At 36.0% G+C, this 25,904-nt stretch overlaps 3 protein-coding genes across 10 annotated transcripts; 2 read left to right on the top strand and 1 right to left on the bottom strand.

Moving 5' to 3' along the window:
- The first annotated feature begins 778 nt into the window (after positions 1 to 778).
- On the top strand, positions 779 to 5,847 carry LOC111806899 (cullin-1). Of its 2 annotated transcripts, none has more exons than XM_023692419.2 (20): positions 779 to 994; positions 1,396 to 1,562; positions 1,658 to 1,757; positions 1,872 to 2,057; positions 2,143 to 2,190; positions 2,285 to 2,488; positions 2,579 to 2,656; positions 2,739 to 2,828; positions 2,983 to 3,063; positions 3,198 to 3,260; positions 3,422 to 3,457; positions 3,542 to 3,628; positions 3,715 to 3,864; positions 3,947 to 4,002; positions 4,095 to 4,215; positions 4,392 to 4,553; positions 4,655 to 4,798; positions 4,870 to 5,088; positions 5,208 to 5,375; positions 5,457 to 5,847. In XM_023692419.2, exons 2-20 carry the CDS (start codon positions 1,423 to 1,425, stop codon positions 5,556 to 5,558), a joined length of 2,235 nt encoding a protein of 744 aa, XP_023548187.1. In that variant the 5' UTR covers positions 779 to 994; positions 1,396 to 1,422; the 3' UTR covers positions 5,559 to 5,847. The 2 variants fall into 2 exon arrangements, with proteins under 2 accessions (XP_023548187.1, XP_023548186.1); XM_023692418.2 differs by having other exon boundaries at positions 780 to 994; positions 1,379 to 1,562.
- A 3,903-nt stretch (positions 5,848 to 9,750) lies between these two features.
- On the bottom strand, positions 9,751 to 16,554 carry LOC111806816 (cysteine-tryptophan domain-containing zinc finger protein 3). Of its 4 annotated transcripts, none has more exons than XM_023692298.2 (12): positions 15,881 to 16,554; positions 15,144 to 15,216; positions 14,914 to 15,044; positions 14,446 to 14,808; positions 13,413 to 14,356; positions 12,888 to 13,255; positions 12,318 to 12,800; positions 11,491 to 12,236; positions 11,237 to 11,394; positions 10,721 to 10,881; positions 10,475 to 10,629; positions 9,751 to 10,385 (listed from the first exon to the last, which is right to left on the bottom strand). In XM_023692298.2, exons 1-12 carry the CDS (start codon positions 16,037 to 16,039, stop codon positions 10,161 to 10,163), a joined length of 3,966 nt encoding a protein of 1,321 aa, XP_023548066.2. In that variant the 5' UTR covers positions 16,040 to 16,554; the 3' UTR covers positions 9,751 to 10,160. The 4 variants fall into 4 exon arrangements, with proteins under 4 accessions (XP_023548066.2, XP_023548064.2, XP_023548065.2 ...); XM_023692296.2 differs by having other exon boundaries at positions 11,491 to 12,800; positions 15,881 to 16,062; positions 16,163 to 16,554; XM_023692297.2 differs by having other exon boundaries at positions 11,491 to 12,800; positions 15,881 to 16,044; positions 16,163 to 16,554.
- Positions 16,555 to 18,312: 1,758 nt separating this feature from the next.
- LOC111806933 (sucrose nonfermenting 4-like protein) lies at positions 18,313 to 25,217 on the top strand. Of its 4 annotated transcripts, XM_023692470.2 has the most exons (15): positions 18,313 to 18,382; positions 18,523 to 18,572; positions 18,859 to 19,072; positions 19,237 to 19,324; positions 19,860 to 20,042; positions 20,383 to 20,517; positions 20,605 to 20,664; positions 21,074 to 21,163; positions 21,437 to 21,571; positions 22,208 to 22,352; positions 22,426 to 22,599; positions 23,535 to 23,598; positions 23,700 to 23,769; positions 24,358 to 24,472; positions 24,578 to 25,217. In XM_023692470.2, exons 3-15 carry the CDS (start codon positions 18,948 to 18,950, stop codon positions 24,667 to 24,669), a joined length of 1,476 nt encoding a protein of 491 aa, XP_023548238.2. In that variant the 5' UTR covers positions 18,313 to 18,382; positions 18,523 to 18,572; positions 18,859 to 18,947; the 3' UTR covers positions 24,670 to 25,217. The 4 variants fall into 4 exon arrangements, 3 of the variants coding, with proteins under 3 accessions (XP_023548238.2, XP_023548239.2, XP_023548237.2); XM_023692469.2 differs by having other exon boundaries at positions 18,330 to 18,572; XM_023692471.2 differs by lacking the exon at positions 22,426 to 22,599 and having other exon boundaries at positions 18,329 to 18,572.
- The last annotated feature ends 687 nt before the right edge of the window (positions 25,218 to 25,904 follow it).

Here is a 25,904-nt window from a genome sequence, read left to right as displayed (position 1 = left end):
CCGTGTTTCAATTTTTTTTTAATTTGTAAATTAGAATCGGATTCCAATTATATTTAGAAAATAACGATAATAAATTAAAATATAATAATATCATTCACATAGATACGGAAAAATTGGTATATATTGATTGAAACACAGTGCCCACAAGACAGAGATAGAAAAAAAAAAACAAAATATTTCAGAGGGAAGAAATCATAATATAAAATATATATAAATAACTAAGATCCACGTTTTAAATTTTAATATAAATAATATATTTATTATCGACTATTAAAAAGTTAAATATTTAAATATGTTTGATCCCACGAGTTAATATTAAAAATAAATTTTGGTTTTTAATTTTTTTTTGAAATAAATAATTGAGAAAATAATTATGAGATTTAGTTTTTATTAGAGTAATTATTTTATTAATTATTAAATATTAAGTTTTGATTATTTGAATCTCTAACACCATATTTAGAATCTGTTTTTTTTTGGAGGCAAAATTTTAAATTAACCGCTAATTATTTTACTCACTCGTAATGTTGCAGTCTTACAATTTAATCCCTGAAGTTGATTATAATTACATTTTGGCCCGATTGAAAGCTATCTGCATTGTTGACAGTTTGTACGCGTGTACGTCCATCACACGTAGAATGGCACCAACCACAAATTTTGAAGACTATAGGGGTGAAAATCTAAATAAACGGAGTTGAAGCCCTTTCTTGCAAGAAAAGTAATTTAAAAATTCACGACTAAAATAAGAAAAATTAAAATTGGTAAAAAAAAAAAATCCTTAACACGGAAGAGGCTCATTCATTCACAACCCATCCAACGGGACCTCAAGAGGTCTTTTTTATTCCCCCTCTCCCGACCGCTATCGCAATTCTCGTTTCTCTTCGCCGTCGGGAATTTTTCCGGCGATGCTCCGTCGTCTTCTCTCTTCCTCTGCCATCATCTTCCAGGGGGTTGATTCTCGACTTGTAGCTTAGGGTTTCGTCGACGACCGTTTCAGGTGCCTTTTTCTTTCTCTGTTGATGGCCTTTTATGGTGTTTTTTTTGTGTGATTCTGGATCTACGTTTAGATCATTAGGATTGTTGTTGTTTATCTTTGCCTTGAATTTTTGTTCTCGTTGTTTGTTTTATGTGTTCTGATTTTTCGTTGACGAGGTGTATGATAAAGAACGAATGACACGGAGATTTTGTAGGAGCCTGTTTATTCTCGTCTTCTCTATGATTTCTGGAGCTTCTATTTTACAGTATATTAATGTAGACGCTGCATTTCTTTTGATTATTGTTTCATTCTTGGATGGAGAGGGTGGATTATCGATTTAGGGTTTTCTTTCTGTCTATCTTTAGCACAGATGCCAACATCGAAGTCTGGTTTTATGATCTGTAGGTCTGTTTGAGTATTAGGTCTTCGATTAAGAGATTTCTGTCGATATGACAATGGGTGAGCGGAAGACTATTGACTTGGAGCAAGGATGGGAGTTTATGCAGAAGGGAATCACAAAATTGAAGAACATTCTGGAAGGATTGCCTGAGCCACAGTTCAGCTCCGAGGACTACATGATGCTTTACACGTACTATTTCTTGAAGTTTCTACTATAAATTTATGCATATTATCGGTCAGTACTCTTGTGATGATCGGTTGTTGTCTTCTCAATTTTGTATGCAGTACAATATATAACATGTGTACCCAGAAGCCACCGCATGATTACTCCCAGCAGCTGTATGATAAATACCGCGAATCGTTTGAGGAGTACATCAGTTCTATGGTGAGAAACAAGCTCATCTGAGACATCCATTACGGTCTGATACATATCGCTTATCAACAACTCGAGAATATTGTGGTGAACTTAGGTTATCTTTTGTTATTGTGGTGAACTTAGGTTTTACCATCCTTGAGGGAGAAGCATGACGAATTTATGTTGAGAGAACTGGTCAAAAGGTGGACCAACCATAAAGTCATGGTGAGGTGGCTTTCTCGCTTCTTCCACTATCTTGATCGATACTTCATTGCTCGAAGGTCACTTCCACCTCTCAATGAAGTTGGCCTCACTTGCTTCCGTGAATTGGTATGCTGCATCTTTGAGTAACAGATTCATTTGATTATTATAAGGCACAATTTTTTGTTTAAATATTAACCTCTACTCATCTCAGGTGTACAAAGAGCTAAACAGTAAAGTGAGGGATGCAGTAATTTCATTGGTATTTTGCCCTTCCTGCCATTCCTTTTCTTTCAACTGTATAGCATGATCTTTGGGATTTAAACATGCTTAATAACTATGGTCTTGTGACTCAGATCGATCAAGAACGTGAAGGAGAGCAGATTGACAGAGCTCTGTTGAAGAACGTGTTGGATATATTTGTGGAGATTGGGATGGGGCAAATGGATTATTATGAAAATGACTTTGAAGCTGCCATGCTTAAAGATACTGCTGCTTACTACTCTAGGAAGGCATCAAATTGGATCTTAGAAGATTCTTGTCCTGATTATATGCTAAAAGTAACTCTTGTTTATTTATTTTTTTTAAAAAATCGGTTTATTTTCCTAATACATAGAGATGGTTTCTTACTGACTTGATTGATTTTCTAGGCAGAGGAGTGCTTGAGACGAGAAAAGGACCGAGTTTCTCACTATCTGCACTCTAGTAGCGAGCCAAAGTTATTGGAGGTTTGTGGTCATCTCTTGTGATATCCTTCCACTTTCTATATGCACGTCTCCCTCGTTTATTTTTTAGTTTTTGTTCTTGTAGAAAGTTCAACATGAACTATTGTCTGTTTATGCTACTCAACTGCTGGAGAAAGAGCATTCAGGATGCCATGCATTGCTTAGAGATGACAAGGTCCTAACTATTAACTATGTTTTGTATGTGTTTTCCCATATTTGAAATGATATATACTTCATTGTGGTTCTTCCTCGATGTCGTTTGTTTTCTTTTGTCCTCCTTTTCCCTTTTTATGACTCTTTTGGGCTTGGGGCGATGCGAATGTTCTTAGGTGGAAGATTTGTCAAGGATGTTCCGTCTCTTCTCCAAAATACCCAAGGGATTGGACCCAGTTTCCAACATATTTAAGCAGGTTGGAAATCAGCCTTTATACTTCTCTCTTACTTTTTTTTGGCTTGAAAGGGTATTATGTGTTAAAACAATCCCATGTTCAATTTTCAAACTACTTTCTATTTAAAGTGATTCTTTTCTTTATTGTTTATGCAGCATGTCACTGCTGAAGGAACAGCATTAGTCAAACAGGCAGAAGACGCTGCAAGTAACAAGAAGGTTTCTATTTCAATTAGTTTGAAGTTTTTGATTTCTTTGCTCACTTATTGGAAAATATACAATATTTTAGAATGATCACTTATTTTCACTAATCATAGTATTTTTAGACAGCTTTTTACTGATTGTCTTTGCATTATCTCTGTTCTTTTTTATCTTGTTAGGCCGAGAAAAAGGACATCGTTGGTCTGCAAGAACAGGTGTCTTTTGGCTTTCAAACTTCTATATTATACTTTTTCTTAGTCCCGTTGCGAATCATAGCTGAGAGAGAGGTTTGAATTCAGGTTTTTGTTAGAAAAGTGATTGAGCTTCACGACAAGTACTTGGCATATGTGAATGATTGTTTCCAAAACCACACACTTTTTCACAAGGTATGTGACTTCACCTTCAGTAACATTCAGTGCAATTCATAATATCAGCATACTGCTACGCATATCTGAAATGCGTTCGTGTGTAGGCTCTCAAGGAAGCTTTTGAAGTCTTTTGCAATAAGGGTGTTGCTGGAAGTTCTAGTGCAGAATTACTTGCTACCTTTTGTGATAACATCCTTAAGAAAGGTGGGAGTGAGAAGTTGAGTGATGAAGCAATTGAGGAAACACTCGAGAAGGTAATTTTTTTTTTCTATTTATCATTCATTTGAAGTTCATTTAGTGTTGGGACTAAATAATTCATACGAGTTAAAAATACAGGTCGTGAAATTGCTGGCGTATATCTGCGACAAAGATCTGTTTGCTGAATTCTATAGGTGAGTATACATACTTTGAGCCAGTTGCCACTTTTACAGAACACGTGTTTTTTTAATAAGCAACTTAATTTTTTTTTTCCCACTGGTGGCAGAAAAAAACTCGCCCGAAGGCTTCTCTTCGACAAGAGTGCGAATGATGACCACGAGAGAAGTATACTGACGAAATTGAAGCAACAATGTGGTGGTCAGTTTACCTCTAAGATGGAGGGAATGGTAAGCATAAATATACTACTATACTTCTTTCTTGTTAGAAAATTTTAAATTATCTCCATTTTTGCAATAATTTTTCTACAATAACAAAAAAAAGGATCGAATAACGGACCTTTCGAGATAGTTATGTCAAATACTTTGTGAGCATTGAGTTGCTAATATTAAATTCATATGATTAGGTCACGGATTTGACACTGGCAAGGGAGAACCAAACTAGTTTTGAGGAATATCTGAGCAATAATCCACAAGCTAGTCCTGGAATCGACTTGACCGTTACCGTTTTGACCACTGGTTTTTGGCCAAGCTACAAGTCTTTTGACCTCAACCTGCCAGCGGAGATGGTAGACATTGGTTTTTCTTCTTTATATTTTGGGCGGGAAGGAATTATACTGCAATAGTTTAGGACGTCGATATATCATACAACGTGTTCTTTCTGGTTCAGGTAAAGTGTGTTGAAGTTTTCAGGGAGTTTTATCAAACAAAAACCAAGCACAGGAAACTTACGTGGATTTACTCGTTGGGTACCTGTAACATCAGCGGAAAATTCGAACCGAAAACGATGGAGCTGATCGTGACAACCTATCAGGTGATAAGATTGTATTTCTCTGGCTCTCACTAAAACAATATTGTTGGTACTGATTCTGTTGTTAAATGTAGGCTTCTGCCCTGCTGCTTTTCAATTCCTCGGATAAACTAAGTTACTCCGAGATCATGACTCAATTAAACTTGAGTGACGATGATGTTGTTAGACTGCTCCACTCGTTGTCGTGTGCGAAGTATAAAATTCTTAACAAGGAGCCAAATACGAAAACCATCTCTCCGAACGATCATTTTGAGTTCAACGCAAAATTCTCCGACAAAATGAGGAGAATAAAGGTATATTCGTGTCGATGCATCTTCTTGTCATTTTGTTTGTTACATTCCTCTCCAACAATTTGCATGGCCCGGTTTTTGCATAAGGAACGTGTTGTCGTTCATTTTTGTTTATTGTGTAGATCCCTCTTCCGCCTGTGGATGAGAAAAAGAAAGTAATAGAAGATGTTGACAAGGATCGAAGATATGCTATCGATGCCTCGATCGTGCGTATCATGAAGAGTAGGAAAGTTCTGGGTCACCAGCAGTTAGTGATGGAGTGCGTCGAGCAACTGGGTCGTATGTTCAAGGTTACACATCTCTTGTTTTGTTTCATGAAATGACTCTTTTTTTCTCCGCTTCATCGTTACTGAAACACGTACTTCGTGCAGCCTGATTTCAAGGCGATAAAGAAGAGAATCGAAGATCTGATCACTCGTGACTATTTAGAGAGAGACAAAGACAACCCCCACTTGTTTAGGTACTTGGCTTGATCATCTTGCCATTACCATGGGCGAGGGTGGTGGACTGGTGCTAATTCGAGATGGCATGAAAGGCTCGTGGTGTAAGCGGCTCGGGATCTGTGTTGTATGTTGCTTCCCGGCTGTAGCCTCTGTAGTTCGTGTGCCGTTTTTCCATGGAATCTTAAAAAAAACCAGGAGCTGACGGAGGGTTGTGTACATTTTGCCATCGGAACGAGGTTCGAGCGAGCAACCCCCGTTATATATAGGTTATGTTGTGTGCACTCTTTTGGAAAGGAGGAAGGAGGGGGGGGGGGGGGGGGGGGGGGATAAGAATTGAGTTATTTTTATATGAAATGGTCCAATTTACATATCATCATCATCGGATCATTGTAAGTCAGTGTATTACGACGTCGTTTTGGACTTGTGTTGTTGATGTTAGTTGAAATTGTATATTTTGTTGCTTTTTTATTGTGTTTATTTTGAATACTTCAAAACATCAGGTGAAGTGGAAAAAAATGGCTCTGAACATCGGTTTTGGACAAAATTTGACGATTTAGTTGGTCGGGTTGGTCAGTCTAGTCGATTTCGAAGTGAGTTAGAATTGGTCAGATTTGGGTCTCAAACCTGCATTCATGTTACCCTTGGGTATGACTCCAACGTTTAGTAACTTATTTGCTATATCTTCTAGTAGCTGAAAGTTCTCGTCGAGATTGAACGTGATTTGAGGAGAATAATGGTGAATTTCGCCTTTGTGAACACCCTATGTAAACTTGAAACTAATGACTCCATTGAATACATATCGAAAATGATTTTTAATGATTGAAAACATGATTGAGAATGATTTTAGTTACTTTGAAAATCATTTCCGAAACTTTGGACGATTTTATAAGAAATGATCCCATTTGTACAAATAAGAAATCTCTAGCTAAGGCGCTACCAAGGATTAGGTATATGTCCACAATAGCCCTGCTTGTTTCGGTGCTCTCATCGGTAAGCAAGTCAAGAGAGAGCTCGATTTCTATATTACTCAATCATCAGAACTTATATCTCCCACTGGAAGTCGACAAGTAAGTCGTTGGAATTTACTAAGGAACAATTAGTTGTGGTATGTACATAATAATTTTTTTTTTTTGAAAATTTAGGGACTAATGTATCAAAAGTTGAGGAAATTAAACTAAAAAGAACAAAATTCATAATTTCGGGATCCACATAGGATTTAAACTCGATAATTGACTATTTCTTTGTATTTTCATCTAATTAATTTTTTTCTTTAACGTGTAAAATGAAAAACTATCCCTTGTATAGAAAATGTTTACTTATCAATAAATCGTAAAGGATGAACACATCACAACAATTATTTAGTAGAGCAACTATGATTTAATGATTTGTTTACACTAAAGAAACATGTTGGTAATCTCGCGACAAAGTGGTGTGATGTTCGAGTAGTGAAAGGATATATGAATAAACGGTATCACACTTAAATAAGAGAAATTTTGAAACATTCTTCCATTTTAAGTCATTCAACTCAATGGTTGAAGCAGTGGATTTTATCAACAATAACAAAGACAATCAAAACATAACGTTGGCTAAACGCCCTTTTCAGTTTGCTGCCAATATTTATGCAATGCAAAATCACAAATTGAAGTTTTTAAAAGACTTTGTCCCTATTACACAAGACGCTGCATCAAGTGCATATCAGATTATGAGTTACTTTTTATTGGATGAGAGCCTGGCAGAGAGAACAAATCTCTTCCTATCCCCCGATAATCCAAATCAAATCCAAGATGTTTATTTGTACTTCCTCGCAGAGCTCAAGGAGTTCATGAAAGCTGAACCAGAATTGGATCCTAATTTATGTTCGGTTGTTTGCAAACACCTCTCTCGGAAGATTGTTAAATCAATCTTTATGCCAATTATCTATGGAAAAACTGTAATGAGCACATCAATCGATCTCATGGTACATTTCTCTCAACACCTTACGAAGGATATGCATGTACGATCAATAAAAACTTGATAGTTCTTTTCAAAGGCTCAATGGCAAGAATTCAAAAATTAAGTATGGATAACTTGAAACAATTCTATGTTAAAAGTCCTAAAATAGAAAAATATGGGAGCTGTCACATACCAAATTTTAGGTCTGGAGTGTACATAAGACAATACTATATGGAGAAAATCAAAATAGTGAGAAAATATCAAAGCCGTCAGATACCAAATTTTAGGTTTCGAGTGTGCATAAGACAATGCTATATCGAGAGATCAAAAATAATGAAAAAATATTGGGATTATATGGTTCTCGAGCGGTGGTGTTATGTTGAAGTAACATTTATTTAAAAATGAAAATTATTAAGATATAATATTTGGAGAATATATTATAATAATTAGTTACAGAATATATCTTACATATTCATAATCAGTTAATATTTTTTTCTTTATGATTTGATGAGTAGTATATTTTATTTTATTCTCAATATTTAGTTAGTTTATATTTTCCTTATTTTGAGGTATTAGTTGGTAGCTTGTATCCTATTTAAAACGTTGTGAATATCAATCAACATTGATCCTAATATTCTATTTCTCATTCTTAAAAAAAAAAAAAAACTGATAAAATTTTCCAATTTTGATAAAACAAAATTCAGCTGATATGTTTTTTTTTTTTTTTTTGTTTGGAATTTTTTTTTTTTTTAATTCTAAATTACTTCTAATTCTATTAAATTGGATATAAAATAGCCATTTTGAGGAATAAATAATGTAAGCAATGAAAACACCATATTTTCAATAAAGGTTAAATTTTCTACCAAAGTAAGCTTTATATTATAAAAAAGAATTAATCTTTGAATGACTTTCCAATTATATTTTAAAAAATTAAATAAGCTTTAATGTATATTTCTTTAAAATCCCTTTTTTTGTTGAAAAAAATATACAAAATTAATCCTTATTTTGTTAGGTAATTTTCAATTTTATCTTTAATTTTTTTAAATTATAAATTCTTAATTAAATTATTCCACACGAATTGGTAAAAAAAAAATAACAAAAAGTTAATGATACGGCATCTCCAAACGCATTATTTTTTTCATCAATAGATATGAATAGATTTATTAAAAAAAATATAATTAATTAGAAATATTAATTAAAAAATGAATTAATTAGAAAATTGTTAATACATTGAAATAAATTTAAAATTTTAAAAGTTAAAGAACAAATTTAAGGAGAAGTCTTGCATTATATGTTAGAAAATTGAATTTTTAAGCCCTTTCAATACCCATTTTATTTGTAATTTTGTATTTAAATATATGTTAGAAAATTGAATTTTTAAGCCCTTTTAATACCCATTTTATTTTAGTTGAAAATTTTAAAAATTTTGTTTTATCAAAAACCAAATAGTTATACATTTTTTATTATAATTTGTTCTTAATTAAAAGAAAAAAGAAAAATAGAAATCATGCACCTGATATTTTAAAAGATTTACCTATTTACTAGACATAAAATTTAAATTTATATTTCATGGACTAATTAATTTTTAAAATTTAAATTTATAAGTCATAAATTATTAATTCAAATTTATATTCTATTGACTAATTAATTTTCAAAATTCAAATTTATATTTTATAGACTAATTAATTTTCAAAATTTTCAAATATTTAGAAAATTATAGACTTAATCAGCAAAATAGACGTTTGAAAGCTCATAGACAGAAACAAACACAGAGTTTGAAAACTCAAACCAAATAGATAGAAACAAAACTCAAACCAAATAGATAGAAACAAACAAACCGTTTGAAAGCTCAGTCCATAGACAGAAACAAACAAAACGATAAACAAAAACAAACAAAACGTTTCAAAGCTCAGACCAAATAGACAGAAACGAAACGTAAAGCTCAGACCAAATAGACAGAAACAAAACGTAGACCAAATAGATAGAAACAAAACGTAGACCAAATAGATAGAAACAAAACGTAAAGCTCAGACCAGATAGACAGAAACTGACAAACAAAACGTTTGAAATCTCAGACCAAATGCACAAAAACAAAACTTGAAAGCTCAGACCAAATAGACAGAAACCTAACAAAACTCATACCAAATAGACAGAAACCTAAAAATTAAATTCACCCAAAATCTCGAGATTATCAACCTTAGAGTGTTACTCATATAAGAGGAAAAAAAGACCCAAAATCTCGAGATTATCAACCTTGGAGTGTTACTCATACATGAGAGAAAAAAAAAAGTGCTTTGGAATATGTGGTTGGCCTAAAAGGGCTGCAACCTATTGTTTTCCTTTTTTTTACTTAAAAGCTCCACTTTTAGGAGCTAAGATATCAATCAAAAGCCTTTCTTTACATGACGACGACCCTCAAGAGGGTAAAAAAAAAAAAAGGAGAAATTTTACCTCAGCTCAGAATAATTAAAAAAAAAAAAAATTACATTTTGGATTTTCCTAATGGATCTCGCTTTGTACAGAAGTAACCGTAAGTAATTAACTGTGTAAGTTTGGAACCGGTCCTAACCAATCTCTCATCAGGTTGCCAGTCAGTTTCAGGGAGCTTTCTCAACTGATCAATCAATCAACCACCTCAAGGAAGGAAGGAACAATAATAATCCAACAAAAATAACATCTATTTACAAGTTTCACCCTCTACTACTCTCTACCACTGCGAAAACCCGAGCGGGTTATTATCTGTGTAGCGACTCGAACCAACTGCACGAGCTCCTCCACTTCTTGGAAGCTGAAATCAATCACCTTTTTAACTGATTCAACAACATAGTCCACATGTTTTCCTTCGCTCCCACATGTCGTAGTAGCTGCCACAAACGCGTTTCGAGATTTTCTCGACGCCTCCATAGCTGAATTCATATCCCGCGCCTGCAACACGGAATGATCCCGATGCCATTTAGAACACAGCAGGATTAACACTAACTTCTGTTGTTTTAGGTAGAAATGGGAACACTTACAAAGTCGAGGACCCGAGCAAAACTCGCGCAGTTTGCAGCATTCCAGATGTGATTACCCGCACCTCGGGAACTGCCCTTGTCAAAAGTCGCCTTATCCAAAGCTCCTTGATTACTTAAGTTATCGACATCGGATATCGAAGAAGACGGAGATTCGCCTAAGAAAGGATTCATTGAAAGAGCATCACATGAAGAGTTTCAATAAGCCAATGAAGTTCAACAAGAATGAATATCACTTTTTCCCATTACCTTGAACAATTGTACGGAACAACGAGTGCATCTCGAGGCGATCTCCATCGACACTTGAATGTCTATGGTAAACGATCCTCAAATAAGCTACTTCGATACATTTAAAAGCCAAAGCAGCTGCAGCCATTTCTTGGCGACGTTCAAATTCAAGAGCACAGATCCTGAGAACGAGAGCACGTTTAAAGATTAAAATGAGGTACTAGTCATCAACACGAAACATAAACGAACAACAACCAAGAAACTCGTTGCAAAAAGGGTGTCTAAAAGTTTTGATGAAGTATGGAAATGGTTTGTTTTAAGCCACCACGGTGAACGGTCGAGCTGAAGTACGTGGCCCGATTCTCCATTTCAGGTACAAAACAATGTTTCGTTTACGAAACACTTATCTCCGGCTTTAAAAGTCGCCATGTGTGCTCGAGTGGCTCACGAGTTAGCATCATTTCAAATGGTTGTAAGAACAAAATCACCGTAAAACGAACACGAGCTATCAATTACTTGTAAGAGACTTTTACTTACTCGCACAATTCAGCTGTAATGCCATAGAATTGAATGGGAGAAACATCACCAGGCTTGCCACTCGTATTATCAAGTGTCTCTAGAAGGAATGCTCCATGAAGATACTTCAGAGCAGATTGAAAGTAAAGCTCATTACTTTCAAAAGTGAATCCAGAACTCTAAGAATACACAAGAAAACGAAGTGAGTAAGAATTCGATACGACCAGTTCGATTTAAACGACAACGTTCAAAGAGATTTGCAGACATGAACGAACCTTGAAGTGATCTGCATTGTCTCTGAGTTTTTTGGCTTCTTTCAATGTATTACAAGCAGTCTGATTCGAGAATTTCGTTCTGTCGAGATTTGAAGCATTAACATCTCTAGATCCTGGCAGATCGGGTTTTTGATATCCGTGGTTAAGTTCATTCTTTATTGTCTTCAACTCGACTGCATCACCACTTTTAGAAGCATCGGTAATAAGCTGATGAGAATCGCCTGCTCTAATAGAAACTCGTAAAGGATCACCACCGAGACGTGACGGTTCTTTGCATTCACCTCCAGAAGAGGAGCATTTTGATTTTCCATCCCTTGTTTCTACTGTTCTCGGACCACCTTTATTTCCCGCTTCGGAATCCCGACTTAGCTTTGTCTGAAGTTTAACTGCTTTATTTGATTGAAGTAAAGCACCCGATCTCTGGTCTTCGGCATCGTGACCCTTGAGTTTTTGAGGGGCTTCCAGTCCTTCACCAGCAATATGTATGTTCTCTTTCTTGCGTTTCTTGTTGCTGGGCTTGCTCAACCTAGGATCCTTAACAGCATTAACATCAGCAGTAACGACATGGCGTCGAACGACAGAAGAAGCTTTGATTTTCTTGCTGTTTGTGTCGAGAGCAGTATCCTTAACCCCAACGTCAAACGCCGGTGTAACTTTACAAGAGTCGGTATGAATATTAGAGGTAATCTCCTCTTTTTCTCCTTGAAATTGATCGAGGCCAGATGTCCTCATCGGCGACGACGAAACTGATTCAGCAGGAGATACTTTCACGCCAAATTTGGCTTTAGTTAAATGAGATTGAGAAACATTTGAAGAGCTAGAGTTACCTGCCGCCGATACTTGTCGAGCAACTAAATTTCTCTTCAGTAACTCCTTACCGACTGACGTTTGTTTAGCAAAATTCTTCTTATTTTGCATTTTCGGCTCGTTATCCTTATCATGGCTGATTTCTTCGACACGATCAAACCTCTTTTTCTTCTTCGACCTTTCACAACTTTCTTCCTTCGAACGCACGGGTTCATGGAGTAGTGCACTGTTATGAGAATTTTGATCATCCTGCCAATCCTTCACTTTCCTTTTCTTTGTGATCTCAGCTGTTTCTCCACGTTTCTTCAATGAAATTTGCATTTTATTCTCAGTGTTCGATTTGTTGTGCTTCTTTAACATACCTTCCCCACCTTCCATATTTGTCAAGCCAGAATTCGAACTACAACCCAATTTTCCGAGCTCCATATTGAAGTCTTGATGACTGTCGACAGAGCGCACGCCTTCCGGTCTCTTGTTCTTCCTTTTCAATACGTCGCAATTAGCTGCAGCAGTAGACGAAGAACAAGGATCAGAAGAAGATCCAATCTACTAGAAAAGATCGAAAATTTAACTTTTCATGAACAACTCACCTTTTTCGGTCGATTTTTCTTTTAGTTTACCTCGGTTCTTTCCCTCTACCGAGTTGTGCAGGTCACTAGAAGATCGATCCGTTGAATTTTTCAACTGATTTGGAACGTTACTTGAGCCATAAAGACTTCGTTTTTTCCTCGACTCCAGCAGCGGATCTTTCAAAGAACTCTTTGGAAGAGTAGGGCCATTTCTGCTAACTGGATTTTGTATTTCTTTCCTTTTTCCCTCATTTGAAGTATCACCTGCTATTAGTCCATTGCCATGGCTCTGCAAAGCATTTCCACTCTCAGGCAATGGTAGCTGGTACAAAGCATAAAGCTTTTCCGTCGTCTCCTGCTCACTAATGTCACACCGGTTCATCCCGGGCCTGCATAATTACAATAGAAAATGAATTGGTAGTATAACACGTGCGGAACTCTCAAATATGAAAATCATGGAATTAGAAGACATCGATGAGACAATGATTAAAGTTTTAAACACGGAATCGGCATTGACTTAAGTTATTCAAAGAGAAACAAACTTACAGCCAATTGAGCATGCTACATAACCATTTATCAGGAAGTTGATCGGGTTTTGTCCCGAAGGGCAGAAGGCGCCATTTCTGACAAATGTCACAGCACACCCATTCATCCACAGGAGCCACCCCTGCTGCTGGTTCGACCACCTTCAAGGATTTAGACGATTTGATTCCACTGTCATATAGGCCGTCGAGCCTCCGTATGTCATTGGAGGCCCTTTCAATTACATCCTTACTTTTACGGTTTTCATCTAACCCCGTGCGGTTAAAAGAATCCCCATTGTTTGTTCCTACTTTCTCATTGCTGTGTAGTTTTAACCTGTGCTTTCTATTTTCAGATTCTGGAGTGTCAGAATCAGTGTCCTTTCTACCTTTGAATGCTTCACTTCTGTTCTTGAAGCCTTCCTCAAATGAACCAGCTATTTTCCCACCAGCAGTCTGTATAACTTTCAAATTCTTCTCGCCAACAATTCCGGGCTTTTCTTTCTTAATCGATGCTTTGTCTTTGTCCGTTTCATGTAGCATAGGTTTACGAGAAAGCTTCCTCTTTTGTGGGTCTAAGTACGCATTGGACTTAGTAACCTCGGAACCGGGTTTGCATTGCAACTCATTAGAGAGTAAATCCTTGCTTACAAAAGCCTCGTTTTCTGATTTTCCATTTACGAGAGTTAGAGTCGTCTTCTCCTCGCAACGAGAAGCATAAACTTCATTCTTAGGATTGACCTGCCATTCTTTATGCCCCGTCTCCTTTTTCTTCTTCTTAACCAATGTACTGTCGTTTTGCTTTAAAATTGTCCCACTGGCAAGCTTGGCCAAACCATCTTTTTTATCCTCAAGGGAAAGCACGGGTTTGGTTTCTCGTAATGGTTTTTCCTTTCTCGACAGCCCAAGTAGGCTATCATGAAGAGGTGATATCAATGCTCCATGAGGCACTGGGAAAGAAGTCATTGCCTGTTCAAAGGAGATAGAGAGAGCGAGCGAGCGGTAAGTCTATGGATGCAGTTTGAACTGAAAAATTAGAAAATCAGAAGAACCGTCACCTGAATTATCTTAGTCGGAGACTCGTCTGGTGAACTTTGAGAAATGGGCAGCATCCCTTCACTAACGTCGGAGCTGTTTTCCGATGATGACAATGGAGAGTCATCGAGTCCAAGGCCACTGTATATCGCTGCATTTTTCAATGCAGTGCTGTCGGAACCAACTTTGAGTCGAAATTTAAGCGATCTGTTGCTCATTGGACTGCCTAATCTGCCCGTGGCTTCCTCTTTCGAGGGGTAGCTATTAGTAACTCTAGTAGCAGGTAAGCATGAATCTACCCTCCCAGAAATTGTCCCTTTATTGTGAGAGGAAATAGCATTGCAGACAATAGCTTCCGACCTCTTCGGCGGCGGAGCTTTTGGATTCTGTGAAGAACCATGCACGTACACAGCCATACAACGATTAGTTACATCATTTATTATATTTTTTCACACACAACGGCGAAAATAACTGGAACAGCTCTCATATACCTCCAAGGGCACATTAACTGGAGTTGGTGTTGTTGCATTGCAGTCGCTTTGTTGATTTATATTGTGTGGCAAAATGGACGGAGCACGTTCGTACGTAGGCAAAAATGAGCCATAACCACCATACTTTGCACCTAATAACAAATTGAAAACGATCTATCGTTATTTAAAAACCTCGGTTTGTGTCCACCTGACAGTTTGTGGTGTATGAATATGAAAACATGGCAACTCACCTAACTTTTCGGCTGAAACTCCACCTTCGAAGTCCTTTTGGAAATGACCAAGAAAACGCTCGATCTTCTCATCCTAGAAATATAATAATGGGATGTCTAGTTAGTTCACATGAGCAGTAAACAAACAAACAAACACAATTTAACTTCTTTTTCTGAGCAACAAACACAATAAAAGTGCCAAAGTTCTTCCATTTAGGGATTATTTTCAAGCAAACAAAACTCATAATGTCATACAATTTCGAGTTCCATTTCATTTCATTTCAAAGTTCCATTGTTTTCCATAAGTTCACTTTACTTTGTTCCTCATGTTCTCTACATCAATCGAACTCAAACATAACAACAACATTTTAAACTACTATGGAGACTTACACCTCCTTTAAATCACAAGAAACTCACACCCTTAAGCAAACACGCTAAGGCTTAAAGTCTCAATGCCACGACGAGAAGAATGATATCAATTCATCTCGTTCTTCAAAACGCAAAAGTTCGAGTCGTGACAATATGAACTATTACTAAAGTATTGAACACAAAAATCTATCTTAGAACTTCTGTTCAAGTGGCAATTATGTTTCAATTCATTCAATTATGTTTAGCAATACTTAATGAGTTTAACCAATAAGCCAAAAATATTAAAATTTTGGGAGAAAACAAAAACTCCCCATGAACTTTGAAGTAATTTAGTTTACATTGATTTTTGTCACAATCCGGCAATGAATTTTGAAGAAAAATGGGCTTACAATGTAAGAGAGAGCAATATCAGGGTCAATATCACCGCCATTTTCCTTGTGATAGCAAGAAGCTTCGCCTTCTTCCATGTCAATGCAATCCCCAATAATCATCGGCTCCACAGAGCCCACCATTAAATGTGAACCCAAAACCCTAGTTCCAATAATCATCTTCCCTAAAATCCAGTATCATTCTAATAAGAACCAAGAACAATAAAACACAGATTTAGCGAACCACTTCTCTCGCACCAAAAACAGAACAGAAACCCTTCTTCAGAGAAGCAGAATCCATACCGAATCCTCTTGAACAGGACGATCGCCCAAGGCCATCGTACTGTCGATGATGTTCGAGTAATCTTCAAAAACCCCGAAGAAATTGAAGCCAAAAAGGTTCGATCGGGCTTTTGAAGGAAGCTCGAACTAATTTCCCGCTTCTGAAACGAAAAATCGATGATCGTAGGAACGAACAAGCACTGGGGTTTGGATTTGCCGGGGTTTAATCCTAGATTTTCAAGTTCTTATATTATTCTGATTCCCGTCTGGGTTCCTAAATCAAAATTTTTCCGTCGGCCGTCTGATGAAAATGTTATTTCCGCCGAAAATTTCTCCGCCCTTTCTCTCTCTCCCTCTCTCTCTCCGAGTGTGGGCTTAATTCTGCTGCTACTCGGAGACGACGAGTGGCCTATTACCGCGTGGCATTGTTATTTCTTTCATTAATAATTTTATTTCTTATAATTTTCAAAAATATATTCTTTTAATGGTAATTTGGTACAATAAATTTAGGGTTTTATTTTAACCCTAATTTTTTTTTTTTTTTTTTTTTTAAATATTATGGGGCTGTATCAATTTTGCCTTTAATTTTTTTAATTTTATTAAATTATACTATAAATTTAAATAATTCTTTCCATTTTTGCCTCAATTTTTTAAATTTATTCACTAATTTTAAAAAAGTTCATAAACCCAATTTAAATGTCAAAATTCATAAATTTAAAAAAAAAAAAAATCATTTTTCTCTAAAATTTTATGAGTAAATTTGAATTTTTATAAATTATGTTCGGTATTATATTATATTTTTATTTATGAAATATTTTCTTAATCTTGTTGCTTTAGTGAATTTAAATAAAAGTACTCGTTTTGATATATATATTTATTGAATTTAAAATTATTCTTAAATTTAATTATTGATTTTGAAAAACGGTTAAAGTTTACTGGATTCAGTGTCGTCATTCTACGGTAACGTAGAATAAATCTATAGATAGATTGCACGATCATCTAATTTAGGTATGTAATTGATTGAGATCGTGTCGGTTTTAAAATCGTGTAGTAATTAGTTTTGTCGTTTATACAAATACGTTAGTGTATTGAATCAATCGGAAATGATAAATTGGTGGATGAAACGTGTCCACTCATGTTTTCAGTAGCCATAAAATAACGATCAATTTAGTAGACGTTGACAATGAGTGAAAACGTCCGTTTTTTTTTTAACTAATAACTAAACCAAATCACTCTCAAAACTTCAATTATCACATTATAACGTCTCTTTCCTGTTTGACTTTGACGGTAAAATTCAAAGGCGTGCATGTTAAATTTTTATCACGAGTCTTAGTTTGATTCGAGACTTTGTTATTCTTACATTCTCTCGTATCTCGTACTACATGACCATACCCAAAAACGCTTTCATTCGAACGTGGTATCGGTTTATTTATACACCTCTCTCTTACTCGAGTATTACAAGAGGTTACGTGATACATAAAACGTCGTTGTGTATCAGCTCAAGCCCAAGCCCCCCACTAATATCTATTGCTCGCTTTAGCTTGTTAAATATCACCGTCAGCCTCACGGTTTTAAAACACGTATGTTAGGGAGAGGTTTCCACACCCTTATAAGAAATACTTCGTTCCACTCTCCAACCGATGTAGGATTTCACACGTTGTCCTTATTATAACTAGCATCGTATTTTTGGGACCGAGTTACTTGTCTATTATAATTGGTACGATGAATCAAATCTATACGTAACACGATTTAATCTTATCTAGAACATTGTGTTACAGGAGTTTGAGCGATGTCACTATCACGTGTCTTGAGAACGATGTCACGACACGTGGACATATAATTGTTTCGGTTAAAAAAAAATGTTTTAGTCCCCGAGTTTTTTTTTTTTTTTTTTTTTGTAAAATCGACAATTTATCCCTTAAATTTTAATTTATACCAATTTATTCTTAATATTTTAGCTTTATTTCATAGGAAGAATATTCTTTAATTAAGAAAATGTCTCAAATAATTATAAAAACATATTTTCTTTAATTATTAACAAAAAAATTGACAGCGAAACCCGTTACCTTTCACCGGTTTAGGCCGTCGACACGCGGTAAATCATGCTTTCGAACTTTTTTTTAAATAAATAAATAAATATTTAATTAAAATTATTATTGTTTTTAAATATAGTTTATTTATATTATTATTTCTCCCTCTCTACATCTCTATCAAACCCGCTTCTCTGTTCTAGGGTTCGAAGTTAGATTCCGATCATATCGCTTCTCCATTTCGATTCTCTCACCCACTCTCTATATTGTCTTCATCTAAATTTTCCTGTTTTTTCTTTGGGTTTTAAAAATTTCTGATTGGATTTAGGGTTACGAATTTTTGTTTTCCAGTTCGCATTTGCATGCGGTTCAAATTCGAAGGTGTTTTGCTTCATATTTTGGTGGGTTCTTGCTCCAGTTAATCTAGGGCTAGTTTTTTTCTTCTTGTTGTGTACAATTCCGCTCTTCTACGCAGGCAATGGCAGCTAGAACTTGTGATTTTTGATTGCCGAAGTCTGTTGTAGAATAATCTGGTTTATTCGGTTCCTTTTTACTTTTGTCTTCCACGCTTGACGAATTTCTTTTGAGTTGTGTCTAGCTCGGTCGTTTTGAGGATGAACAAGTTATGAGATGTCAGATTTGTAGATTTCCATATTGTAGCGTAATTTGCTCGAATTGATTTTACAGTGTATTGTGGTTTAAATTCATGGGACGCGGTAGAAGTTTCATTGCCTGAAGACTACATTTGGGGAATTCTCTCATCGATTGAGCGGCGGATGTTTGCTTCCAGTATGGATACTGTGCGGGACACAGCTAGAAATGCAGGAACGTTGTTAATCCCAATGCGGTTTGTCTGGCCGTATGGGGGAAGAAGTGTATTTCTCAGCGGTTCTTTTACCAGGTGATGTTCGGGACTTCATGGTCTTTTGTACTTTCGGTACTTTCCTGCACGTGCTATGGTTGCGGAACGCATCAACTACGTTTGGATTTTCTATTTCAACAACATGCATGTATGAATTATGCTGTAAACGAATTTAGTAAACTTTTATTGTATTTTTGATGAAGGTGGTCGGAGCTTCTTCCTATGACGCCTATGGAGGGCTGTCCTACTGTTTTTCAGGCTATTTACAGCTTAACCCCTGGATATCACCAGGTCAGATTGTGGTGGTTGAATGGAACATTTTAAATTGTTCATGTCATTTTTAGCTGGATTCTGCGTAATTTTGCTATAATCTTAGATGTTAATCTACTAAGCATTGAATATTAGTTGTTCTGCTTGGGTGAAGCTGGTGTTTCTCGAGGAAACTTGGCTTCCTGAAAGAATTAGATTAAGCTGAATTACAGTTATTTTGGCTTCTCTGACAATCTTATGTAAATGGCGGAAGTAGATCAAGGTCAGAATGTGAAGGAAGGAACTATAATAAGCTGCACTGTGCATGTGTTTTTCAAAAACGATTTTTTCCATTCGTTGTTTCTCGTTATACTACGTAATATTATCCATCTTTTTATCCATATTCATCTCATATGCACAGCTATTATTGATTGCGATGCCATTTTTCTTATTATTTCCAATTTGCTTTACTATGTACTCCAACAATGAGAAATTGTTTGCTGAGCCATTGATTTTTTAAAGAAATTTATGTAGTTTTGTTATACTAATGTGCGCACAAGGGTTCTCTTGCATGCAGTATAAATTTTTTGTTGATGGAGAATGGCGGCACGATGAGCAGCAGACTTGTATTTCTGGTGAATATGGGGTTGTAAACACTGTTCTCTTGGCTACAGAGCCTAGTTATGCTGCTCCACTTGCCAATCCAGAGATGGCCCCTGGATCTAGCATGGATGTGGATAATGATGCCTTCCGTCGCTTGGTTAGAATAATTTATACATTATTGCTCGTTTCATTGTATTCTTTATGCCATAGAGTAAAGGAAGTCGAGAATTGTGGTTTTTATTTAACTGTTTGATCTATGGTTTTAATCAATTGATGAAAATGCACAATTACTATTTCCTGCTCGAGCCTTTTATTTCCAGCTAGCGATTTATTTTCCTTTTATTGCACTCTAGGATAGTAGTAGTTTCTATATGAATTATTTCTCTGCCGTACTTACGGATTAGGTTATTGATGAATCTTACTTTTATCTACTGGGATTTCTGTTACACTCTCACTGTTCCTTGTATCAGCTAATTGAAATTCTTGTTATCATCCAGGTCCGAATAAATGATGGACGATTGTCAGAGGCTGTGCATAGTATATCAGAGGCTGATCTGCAGTGCTCCCGTCACCGCATATCTGCATTCTTGTCCACACATACTGTTTACGAGTTGCTCCCGGAGTCAGGCAAGGTTTGGATTCTCTATCTTCTAAACTTTTGTTTGATAACATTTTTTTTATTTGTTTTATCCTTTAATGAGAGTACAATTATGTTTCAGGTTGTTGCTTTGGACATTGACTTACCTGTGAAGCAAGCTTTTCATATATTGCATGAGCAGGCATGTCTTTTTTCTCCTTCCCTCACGTCCCCTCCGTTTGGCTAGTCGAGAACTCATACAACTGTTAATCTCTGTGCTTGAAGGATAAAATAAAATCTTTCCCTTTTTGGCCTTTCTGTGGTATTTTATCCTTTCTGCTTTTTAGAGACCTAAAAAATACATTTCATTATGATCCATAGGTTGAGTTGGAAAAAGTGCTTTAGAAATTCCCATGTTGAAATTTGGTTGGGAGGGATGGTTGCATGTTCTTTGATTTGATCTTTTAAGTAACAAGTTATATGTTAGAAGTTAGTCTATGTTTGTACAGATCTCTTGAACATTTCTTGTTATCTTTTTTATCACCTATTGATTTATGGTTTGGTGCTCAAGAGGTCTGGATTTATACCTTGTCTTTATTAACTCTTTACAGGGTATCCCAACAGCTCCTCTTTGGGATTTCAGCAAGGGGCAATTTGTTGGAGTTCTCAGTGCTTCAGATTTTATTTTGATATTAAAAGAAGTATGTGTAGAAGCCATTTTCTCCTTGCATTGTTATCTCTCTCCCTAATTGGCGTTCAAATTGCTTATCATATATTTGAATCTTTGTTTTGAAGATTTTCTGAAAATTCTCGAGTTATCAGCATGAACATTTCACTGACAGGATTTATTGTTTTGATTTATTTTGTTTGGGCATCATAGACATGCTTACGGAATTGTTGATCTTTCTCTTCATTTATATTTTTGTAGTTCTTCATTTTCTTTTCAAATATGCTAATTTAAATTTAAATAGTAGCTTGGGAAGCGTGGCTCAAACCTGACAGAGGAGGAGCTTGAAACACATACTATATCTGCTTGGAAAGAGGGTAAAGCATATTTGAATGGTCGAGTGGATGGGCAAGGAAGATTCTTGTCAAGACAGTTCATTCACGTGAGTGTAATATGTGGCACCTTTGAATCTTTGCATGTAGTCTTTTTGGAATCAATTGATGCCTACTGTGACCTACTTCCAGAATTTTGATTGATAGTAATAACCGAAGAGAAACCAATTGTTACTTTCTTATATCTCCATCATAACTTTTCCAAATTCTTCACTTGGGTTACCAATTAACAAATTCTTCAAATATGTAACTCATTCCTTAGATGAAATGTGATATCATGACCTTGTCATTTATAAACTCTTATATCAAAGGTCTTGACTTTCTTTTGGACAGAGCACAGAACTTTTGAACCACAATTACATAGATTTCTAGGAAGTTCCTAATTTTAGATATCAGAGAGTTGAACTGCTTTAGCATCGTGTTAAGTGACCTGATTTCCTGAATTTTAGTCAAAGCATTTTCCTACTTCGAATTATTAATTTAAACTGAAAATTCCGTTAGCTAATGTTATAGTCCATATGCACCTCCGATGTATGATTAAAGGTGAAATTGCACTGTTTACTCTGGTGTAATCTCCCTTTAAGTTGTTTTCTGAAATCGTTTTTTATTTAAAAGTTTATGAGAGGGTCTTTGCACGAACCTGTCAGAAGGTTGTGTTAACATTGTTGTTATTGTTGCTCATGTAGGCTGAACCGTTTGATAATTTGAAAGATGTTGCTTTAAAGATCTTGCAAAATCAGGTGGCTACAGTTCCCATAATTCATTCATCTGCAGAAGATGGATCGTTTCCACAATTGTTGCATCTTTCTTCACTTTCTGGAATACTAAAATGTAAGTGTTTTCCAAATTTCTTATTTTAAAACGGAGCTTCCCCTGATATTAAGTAGTGGGTGTTAGTTTCCAGGTATCTGCAGGTACTTTAGGCATTGTTCCAGCCTGTTGCCTGTGCTCCAACTGCCAATTTTTGCAATTCCAGTTGGAACATGGGTCCCAAAAATTGGAGAATCGAATAGAAGACCATTAGCTATGTTGAGACCTAGTGCTTCCCTTAGCTCAGCGTTAAACTTACTGATTCAAGGTTTGCACTCCAACTTCCAGTAGGATGGTTTTACTTTAGTGGTTATATTAAGATCGGTAGTTTTTCCTTATAAGAAGAGGGACTACTTTTGTGGATAACTAAATGAATCTTAGTAAAGTTTCTTCCAGATCTGGTCTTCTTTTTGGCCATCCAACACTCCCATGACCCATCTAGTGCTGCAAAATGATGAAGTCCAAATTATGAAGGGGATAAAGTTATGTAATTGTTTTAGATTACAAACTTAGATGGCAAATGGAGAGATTATAACTTTACAATATCCTGCTAGTTTGATTAAGTTTGCGTGCGCTCTTTTATGTTTGTTACATTGGCATCTTTCACGTACTCATGGACCATATTTGTTTTTGTAGATAGGTGTGCTTTCTTCCCCGGAATGACCTGATAAGTGTGGAGTAGATCACATATAGTCTCTAATAGTAGGTTTATGTGGATATACTGATCACATATAGTCTCTAATAGTAGGTTTATGTGGATATACTAACTTCAAAAAAGTGGTGTTCATTGTAAAAATGATTTTCATAAGAAGGGTAGGAGAGCTTCTACCCAGGCTAAGGAAGTTACTGTAAAGTGTTCCATTTTGGCATAAAGAGTTGTTAAACTGAAGTTGCAGAAAGATCTGGACAATCTCACACCGAGTTATACCTATTGAAATCATATATCTTGGAAAACAGCCCTCACCCACCCACCGCACAAACACAAAAGTTCTGTTGTTTCTCTTTCTAATTTTAATTTGATCTTTCGTTTGGGATGTTGCTTTAACAATGGTGTGTCAATGGCTTTTGGAGGGCTTCTTTTGTTGTATTTGGCGAGAACGTGTCATTATTTAAGATCGTTTATTGACACTATGAAAGGAAATAGGTTGTCTCTGTTTTGGTTTTTTATCAATTCCATTTGACATAGCATTCTGCTACTTGCAGCTCAAGTTAGTTCGATACCCATAGTTGACGACAACAATTCATTGCTGGATGTATATTGCCGAAGGTTATTTCCTGCAACATCTTTCGATATATTTAATATTCCGGTTTGTTGGAATGAAACTGTATGTCTATGATATCGTTACTATATATATATTTTTTTTACAGTGATATAACAGCTCTTGCAAAGGACAGAGCTTATACACACATTAATCTTGATGAAATGACCATTCATCAGGTAACTTGCTTCCCCATCCCCTTTCACCACATTTCGAATGCATGTTATCAGTTGGGGACATTTTTTTAATTCTTTTGATCCTCTTTCAGTAGCTGTAGGGATTTATCTCAGGTTTCTTTTCTCGTATTTTGTTCTTATTTCCTTTTTGTATAAATATTTTTATTGTGTTTTTAATGAGAAATGGAACTTTCATGGAGAAACATATACAAAAGAGCTCAGCCAAACTAGCTTGGATCTAAAGCTTATAACTTGTGTCAATAGCCGTTTCTTATTTAATCATTATTTTGTTTTTGTAAAAGAAGTTTTGGGGCGGTGTCGGGATTCTTCCTTTTCTACCACTCTACGGAACGAAACCTATAACATTCTGATAAATATCAAAAGGTTGATTTCAAGCAAATTATTGTTATGGAAAAAAAGTCTAGTTATTTTTAAATTGCCCGTCTCGTGTTAATGCAATCGATCTCTAACCCAGATCATCTCCTGTTATTTACAATCCGATGTGAAATGAAATGATGGTAACTTGTTAGTATTGCTATTAAATCAATAATCTGATTTTTTTCCATTGCTCTTGTATCTGATTCCTTTCAGGCATTGCAACTTGGACAAGATTCTTTCTCTCTTTACGAGCCGCGAAGTCAACGATGTCAGATGTGTTTGCGATCCGACTCGTTGCATAAAGTAATGGATCGTTTGGCAAACCCAGGTAGATAGATAACTGTCTGTCTCTTGTTCATTCTTCTTCTATTACATGGGGGCCTTGACCGAACTTTGAAGAAGCAAACCCCATTCCTTAATTACGAACTTTCAGGTGTTCGACGGCTTGTAATCGTGGAAGCTGGCAGCAAACGAGTAGAAGGGATTATTTCGCTAAGTGACGTTTTCAAGTTCTTGCTTGGTTAGTCAAAAAAGCATTGAGGATAAAGAACGAAGGACGATCCCGAGGGGGGGTTTGTGCAAAAGAGATGATGCGTAGAGGAGGATTGTACACTATCCATCTGCATAGTTGTTAGTGATGGGGAAGGACTTTGTCTTCTTCATTTGGTTGGGTTTAGCCTCTCACTTCCATCGCCTGGCTTTTGAAGGAATTTTAGGGTGGAGTGGAGAAAAAAGAGAGGGCCACAGTACAAAAATTAAAAAAAAAAAAAAAAAAAAGTACAATTGGGAGGGAGGACTTGAATAGCGTTCAAATTTCTCAACTCCCCCTTTTCCATTTATTATTATTTATCAGTTTATTATGAAGGCCTTGCCTTGATTGCTACTAATGTAGATTATCAGGATTGTTATCAAGCTCTGTTCTTTCCTTACCTGAAGAGAAGAAAAAAAGAAAAAAAAAAAAAAAAAAAAAAGAAGGCTTTGTGCAGAGGGAAATTGTGAATCCAATTGGGGGAGGGGATTTGGAAAATTATTAATTCTGTGCTTTTTTGTTATTAGCATGTTATTGACTTTTATATTCTTTTTTTTTTTTGTTTTTGTTTTTTTTTGTTTTTTTGTTTTTCTATTTGGATTTGAAGTCTTTTAGTAATGTGGAGATTTATAATGAACAAGGGCAATTGACTCCTAGCATCCCATATTTGCACCTTGCATGGTGAGGGCTACACGGTGGGGCAAGGCTCGATATTGAGAAGGCGGCTGGTAATTAAACGTAGAACTCGTTGTTGATATCGGTTCCTATAAGTTATGGAAATCTCGATTGAAGCTAATTCGATGTTTGGTTGTTTGGTAACTAGAGGGTGACCGTGATGGAAAGCCAAATCGACATTTGGTTCTAATAATTAGGGGGAGGTCGTTTGGTCACGTATGATACTAGTACAAATAAATAAAAAATGAAAGTTGGGTTTGATGTTCCTTTATCGATTGGTTATGCCTTCTTGTTTGTCTCTCTTCCTTTTTCAATTGCTGTCTCGATTAGTTTATAAGATTGAATGACTAATTTGCCTCTGGACCCTTGATTCGATTGTTTTTCAAGAATGTTGAGTAGCGTATGTAAGCCGTGTAAGTTTGGTGCAGGCTGCTTTTCTCAAGTTGGAAAGCCTGCACCAAGGGGAGAAAAGCCTCGACTTTCTTAACTATTAGTAAAACGCTATCTGTTGGAATATTTCATCTGTTGTAAGCCTAAGAATGCAATGTGACTTGAA

This window comes from Cucurbita pepo, chromosome 12 (genome assembly GCF_057944985.1).
Source record: "Cucurbita pepo subsp. pepo isolate OVF chromosome 12, ASM5794498v1, whole genome shotgun sequence".
Taxonomy (NCBI): domain Eukaryota; kingdom Viridiplantae; phylum Streptophyta; class Magnoliopsida; order Cucurbitales; family Cucurbitaceae; genus Cucurbita; species Cucurbita pepo.
This window is presented reverse-complemented; position numbering and strand designations above follow the sequence as displayed.

What these genes read in the sequence shown, in the direction of transcription:
- LOC111806899 (XM_023692419.2), top strand. Translation starts at nt 1,423, where the DNA reads ATGACAATGGGTGAGCGGAAGACTATTGACTTGGAGCAAGGATGGGAG. An exon ending in AGGAGTACATCAGTTCTATG is followed by an intron (nt 1,758 to 1,871) that starts GTGAGAAACAAG and finishes TGGTGAACTTAG; the next exon opens with GTTTTACCATCCTTGAGGGA. An exon ending in AACTGGGTCGTATGTTCAAG is followed by an intron (nt 5,376 to 5,456) that starts GTTACACATCTC and finishes TACTTCGTGCAG; the next exon opens with CCTGATTTCAAGGCGATAAA.
- LOC111806816 (XM_023692296.2), bottom strand. Translation starts at nt 16,039, where the DNA reads ATGATTATTGGAACTAGGGTTTTGGGTTCACATTTAATGGTGGGCTCT. An exon ending in AGTTTCAGCCGAAAAGTTAG is followed by an intron (nt 15,045 to 15,143) that starts GTGAGTTGCCAT and finishes ATTTGTTATTAG; the next exon opens with GTGCAAAGTATGGTGGTTAT. An exon ending in ACAATGCAGATCACTTCAAG is followed by an intron (nt 11,395 to 11,490) that starts GTTCGTTCATGT and finishes GTGTATTCTTAG; the next exon opens with AGTTCTGGATTCACTTTTGA.
- LOC111806933 (XM_023692470.2), top strand. Translation starts at nt 18,948, where the DNA reads ATGTTTGCTTCCAGTATGGATACTGTGCGGGACACAGCTAGAAATGCA. An exon ending in ACTTTCTGGAATACTAAAAT is followed by an intron (nt 22,353 to 22,425) that starts GTAAGTGTTTTC and finishes GTTAGTTTCCAG; the next exon opens with GTATCTGCAGGTACTTTAGG. An exon ending in CTGGATGTATATTGCCGAAG is followed by an intron (nt 23,599 to 23,699) that starts GTTATTTCCTGC and finishes TTTTTTTTACAG; the next exon opens with TGATATAACAGCTCTTGCAA.